This window comes from Falco cherrug, chromosome 9 (assembly GCF_023634085.1).
Source record: "Falco cherrug isolate bFalChe1 chromosome 9, bFalChe1.pri, whole genome shotgun sequence".
NCBI lineage: Eukaryota > Metazoa > Chordata > Aves > Falconiformes > Falconidae > Falco > Falco cherrug.
Genome location: NC_073705.1, coordinates 32,957,454 through 32,963,453, shown reverse-complemented (window position 1 = coordinate 32,963,453; position 6,000 = coordinate 32,957,454). Strand labels below are relative to the sequence as shown.

Genomic DNA, 6,000 nt, shown 5'->3' with positions numbered 1-6,000 from the left:
GTATTAAGGCTAATATTCTTTAAGTCTTTTAAACATTTTAAACAAAAGCTAGTACTGGAAAAAATCCAGTTGCTAGGATGCATAATTTGAAGTTGTATAAAATATGGAAATATACTTAAAGATAATGCAAATCATTTAGTCAGAGCCACACTATACAGGAAAAGATGGTTCTCCCACCCCATTCTTCCCCTCATCCCCAAAGAACACTTCTAGAACAGACTTTTAGTTTTGCTTTTTTAATAAGTCCATAAAAGCCAAAGAGCTTTAAAAAACACATGCAAGTCCATTTACATTATCAGATCAGCAGGAAGCTGCAAGCTTTTCTTAGTACAAGAACTATGTATTTAAGATTGGAAGTAGTAAATAAAGCAGGACACCAGAACTGACAGCTGAGGTGACAACAGCAGCTTTGCTTACAGCTGAATTCCTGGTTTGTTCTTGGGACATAGCGATGCATGGGGACACGACACTCAAAACCAATTAAAATTCCCTATAGCTTTGGAGAGAACAGCAAAATTCATTTTTTTTTTTTTTTTTACTCTTCTACTGCTCCATTTTAAGTCATATCAAGACATACAGTTTTTGAAATGTTTTGTAATTGCAGTCTAAGTTCTTGGTTTCATCTCTCTCCTGAAAGACTGAGTGTCAGCGAATACAGATAGGATCAGAAAAGAGATGTCAGGAAAAGGTGCAACACTCCCACCTCCAAATGCCACGAGGAAAAGAAATTCTTGGACTGTCTGCCCTCAAACTCCAGTCTGTGAAAAGCCAAGTGAACCATTAGTGAAACAGTGAGGCACCAATTCCTGCAAATTTCCACAGATTGTTTAGCCCTGAGCAAGATCAAGAGGAAAAGCCATTGGAATTATCTTAAAGACTTTTTTTAGGAGAACAAAGTAACAGTTTATATTCTCGCTTCACCATTTATCTTTCAATATTTGTACTTCCACTCGAAATAAACAAGATACTTTCACACTGAACAAAGAAGTGAAAGTAGCTCAGCTTTCCCCTTTCTCAATAGCCTAGGGACAGGAAGGACATTAGGCATATTTAACTGTTCCTAGTTTAAGCCATACAGTAATTTAATGCTGCTGCATGAACACTGTTTTCTTCTCAAAATCTATCCATTTCCCCCCCCCCGCCTTAAGATTTCCTTACGTAGCACACTAATACCCTGAAGACAGACCCAATGGAGTACTCTGGTTTGCTACAAATAATCCAATCCTTCATTCCTTGGAAGAAAATGGGTATTTGAGCTTGTCTGACTGACAGGAAGAATGACATTTTCCCTGTCCACAGAATAGGTATGAACTGTAACTTCCGTATATGCTCTAATTATGTCTCTGGCCTAAAGCGATTATGGTTAGTAAAATACAATGAAACCATTCCCCCTCTGACCAACTAACACCTCAGTCTTTGTCAAGGTTTAAAATTTTAAGTGGTAACTGGAAATTTTTTTACATAAATTACAGTGAGACACATGAATTGACATAATGGGATTTCAATTACCTGTCCACAACCTGTGTCAAACATAACAGTTACTTTCACCTCAGTGGTAAAAAATACGCCAAGAAATGTACCAAGCAACTGCCAGTGATGTATGGAACTATAACCAAATTGACGATTATGGTGTAAATCAGTTTTCCATAATTATTAACTGTCAGTTATCTCAATGTCCTACCAGATTTTCCATTTTTTGTGATTAAACCTCCATGGCAGTAGAATTATTTCTAAAGTCAGCTAGCGATTTAAGTTACATAGCATATTGCTAGATGCTGGCAACAATGAAGGCATCAACATTAAACCAAAATTCTCACTACTGATGTAAGCGTCATATAATGATTTTGATGCACTTGTTGGCAGAAGTGAATCTCTCATGCTGACCACTATAATCTCTATTTTTTGCTGGTACACTGTGTACCCCATGACCGTTCAAGTAACAAACAGAAAACTGAGGAAGACGTTCTTGGAATTTCACAGAAATCAAATAAAAGTCTTACAACCCATGGCGACATCCATGGTTCTTATTGCAATAAAAAGTCGGTATGTACTCTTCATCCTGTTCATACTAAGATTTCTTCTAAAGAAAAGGTGCTGATATTTTGTATTGTTTCATCTATGAGGTAGATGGCACTTTCATATAAATAGTGTAAATCAGAAATTAAGTTAGCTCTAAGCCTGCAGCAAGTGTTGGGACACCGACTGTTCAAGTCAATTATTAAATCATTAATATGAAATTATTCCTCATTTTAAAAGACAAACACCAAGTCTTTGAAAGGAGAGTGGTGGCTGAATGCACAGACAAGTGCCTTCCCTTGGCAAAGCTCAGCGGAATTCTGGCTTTAGCCTCCAGACACCTTCACCATTCGGGCTCCTATGGAAGGTGCAGAGATTGCGGAGAAGTTCTCTAAAGGTGCAGGACTGTGCTGCAGGCAGCTTAGACTCAAATTCTTGCAGTAGTTCCTGAGTGCTAGCCTCGCCATCCACTCGGGCCTGGAATGCTATGAAGTTACGCATATTCACGAGCAGTTCACCGCCTTCTGTTGAACTCAGGGCTGGGGTGGGTGCTTGCTGATGATTCTCATCTCCCTCATTCCCCGTGGGTTGTGGTAAAATAAAGTGGTTTCTTGCCCTCATCTTAGCTAGTAAAGATGAAGAATCCAGTGCACTGGATGATGGTCTTCCAGAATTTCCATCAAAGTACCCATTGGAAGTACAGTTCTTTATGTTTTCGTTCTTTATTGTATCTGCATCCTGCAAATAAACATACAATAGAGAAAGCTGGATATTGAGATCCACAGAGTCTGTTTTAAAAAAAATAGTATCTGCCTGCTGTTTTGACTTAAATAACAAACATGAACACTCAGAAGCTTGTCATCTGAAACACAATAAAGAGATACGTTCTAGTTTCAACTTTAGAACTGAGCAAGCAAAAGAAAAGCATTGCTGGTCTTGAGAGGCAACCCGATCATGTGACAATTTCTGACTGCTGTATCTAAATCAAACTTCAGCAAGATGCTGTACTAAAACATGAAATATCAAATTCATGGGCGACTAAAATTTCTAGAATTATACATAATCATACAACAAATGGGTATGAAACATCTACAGTATAAATCATATTTGTTGCATAAATTTAAACATTTCACATATATTAGCTATTAAAAAAAGATAAATGTTAGCTTGTGTCTCTTACCTTGCTCTTCTTTGCAGGTGATGCACAAGTGGGATGTGAAGAAAGCATCATGGTGCTTCTTTTTTGACCAAACCGACTCCTAAAAACCCACAAAAGAATTAACTCCATAAAACATCCGTCTCAAAATGATTAGGATAGTTTTGCCAGAGACACTGACTGGGTTTGCGCTTTAGGGTTCTCAAGAGCCCTCTGTCAAACTCTCTCTCCTCAGCTGTGCAACAATAATGCTTTCTTTGTACTTCAGAATGGACTTCCTAGGCTTGTAATATGCCTTCATGTCTTTATTAAATAAAACCCATAAAACTCCACTTTGATACATGTGACTGCAACTACCAAGTGCCAAACCCCCCCCCCCAAAAAAAAACCAAACCAAAAAAAAAGATAAATCCATAGCATCCTAAGGAACCCTTCTATTTTTGGAAAAGCAGTGTGAGAATTGAACTTACTTTATTCCTGATGGTGCACCTGAAAGACCACTCATGCCTGTCCAGGTTGGCACACCAGAAGTAGCTCCTAAACATCGCTGTCGAGAGACTTTTAAGGCTCTTAAGGCATCCTGAGCCACTCTGTCTGCTTCTGCTTCCACCAGCACATGGTCTGCACTGGAAGCTTCCATAATGACATCGTGCTTCATAACACTGTGTACGCCTAAAACCCAGAAGATACAAGAAAAGGTGAAGCAGGACATCTGATAATTTACATGGTTATCTGTAAAACTAAATATTCACCATTTAAGTGAATGCCTCAATCACATTTTTACTTTTGCAGGTTGATTATATTCAGCACTTCAGTACAGTTATTTCTAATAAGCGAACACCCTTCTATCAGTTAGGCAATCCCTTCTACCAGTTAGGCAACCAATTTGACAGCAAACCACCTCTGCTGTGCTGATGAGGTCATTATTCACAACAGACTTGACAATTATGTGGGTAAATTGATAATTTCTATTGTTGTGGACAGGACAGAAGCGAAACGCTTGTGCAAATGAAGGCTGGTTATGTCTTTATTTCCAGAAGAAACACTGCATTACCTCTACATCCAGAAGTGTTTCTGGAATGCTGTAGATCTCTGACATGTGTGTGCCAAGGTAATTAGCACATTCATAACTGGAGGATTTCAATGATGAGTATTTTAATGTTTCACTACAGTTAACAGAACAGGTAAACCCCGTTTTTTATTGTAGCTCTAACCATTACAGTACCAGAACTGCTCTTTAGTCACTTGCATCTTATATACCTCTCTAAGAACTGTGTCACTGTTGAGCAGCCAAATAACAAGGGTTACCTGATTTTTTGAAAAGTTTCTCCAACACGTAATCATCATTTTTCTTTGAGTCTTCCTCCTTCGCCTCACTGTTCTCCCTTCTGTACTGCTTTTGTTTTACTAGATGAGGAATACGCTCTCCTTCAAATTTGGCATCTTTGTGATGTTTCTTCTTAGACTTATCTTTGTGCCTTTCATGTGACAGCATACCCACCCTGTGCTTTGTTTTCGAGGTACATTTATAATGGTTATTATCCAATTGCCCATCTTCAGTTTTAGCAACATGCTTTTCTGGAGATCCAACTGCACCACATATAAGGCTAAAATCTCCCCTGTTATTTGCATTAGCTGTTCCACGTACTTCGTCAGCCACCACGGCATTCGGACATTTGGCATTCTCTGAAGACCCTGCATCACCTCGCAATGACTGGGACATAGATTTGTCAGCTCTTTCCAAGCTTTCCTCCTTGCTTCCATTCAATGAATTTATATTAGTAGCAGCTTGTGCATTATCTTTTGCATAGCTATTTTGGTCAAAGGCTTCCAAATTTCCTTTGGTGTCCTCACTTGCCTCTATTGCTTTAGAAGAAGAACTTGTCATGTAGGTGGTTGAGTAGGAATTGGATGGCTTGCTGTACTTTGGTGAGCTGCTTTCCATAAGATGGAGATCACCTTTAGAAGTGTCATTATCAGGTTGCTTTTCAAGTTTCCGTTTCAATTGGTGTCTTGGGACTTGAACATCTGAACCAGTACCTGAGGGATGAATTAAATTAGTGTCCATTTATCAAACATTTAAAACATTTTCTCTTTTAAACAAATAGAAAGAAATATGTACCTGCAAAAATTGCACTTGTTTCTGTCCCCTGAGACACATCTGGACTGCTCAGTGTAAAAAGTTCATAAAGGTCATTTGATTTGAAAAAGCGTCTCTGCTTAGGGTCTTTCAGCACTCTGTTTGTTAAAAACTGTTTGAAGATTTGTCTAAAAAAGAAAAAAAAAAAAAAAAAAAAGTACTTTGTGCATGAAACAATGTCTAGCTATGTTTAAGTACTGAATACAGTACTTAAACAGAAAACTGTATAAGCACAAACGTTACCCTGCAGAACAATTAAGCAGTGGAAAGATTATGTTAGTTTCCAAAAAGCAATCTTGAGTTAGTAACTTTCAAACAACCCTCTAAATTGTTAAACACATGGATTTATTGTTTTGCAACAACCCTATAACACAACAGGTAACCACCATCCTGAAATGTCCTATGAGACATCCCTTAACTAAGCAATAAATAACTTCACAGCTAGATTTTTTTTTTTTGTCCTTTGAAGTTGAAAAGCGTGCATATATTACAATAAAACTATCAGAAAGCTCCTGAAACAAAAACAAGAACTTGTTAAAATGATAACATTTTAATGGCTTGATTGGTTGGAGGAATCAAAAGCAGCAGAGTAGCTCAGTCTGATGGCGATGCCTGGATGACAACCACTGAAAAGGGAAATCAGACTTGTGGTTGAGAGGGAGGGGAAAAAAGAGCCCATCTGCAGAGG

General features: G+C 38.2%; 1 protein-coding gene across 2 annotated transcripts in view; it reads right to left on the bottom strand.

The window, feature by feature from the left end:
• Window positions 1-220: 220 nt before the first annotated feature.
• ERCC6 (ERCC excision repair 6, chromatin remodeling factor) overlaps window positions 221-6,000 on the bottom strand; it is a 51,036-nt gene continuing 45,256 nt past the window's right edge. For both annotated transcript variants that reach the window (XM_055720337.1, XM_055720336.1), the window contains 5 exons: window positions 5,295-5,440; window positions 4,481-5,212; window positions 3,643-3,844; window positions 3,197-3,275; window positions 221-2,754 (listed from right to left, as the gene is read on the bottom strand). In XM_055720337.1, coding sequence (XP_055576312.1) covers window positions 2,326-2,754; window positions 3,197-3,275; window positions 3,643-3,844; window positions 4,481-5,212; window positions 5,295-5,440 — 1,588 coding nt within the window. In that variant the 3' untranslated portion in view covers window positions 221-2,325. The remainder of the gene's footprint in view (window positions 2,755-3,196; window positions 3,276-3,642; window positions 3,845-4,480; window positions 5,213-5,294; window positions 5,441-6,000) is intronic.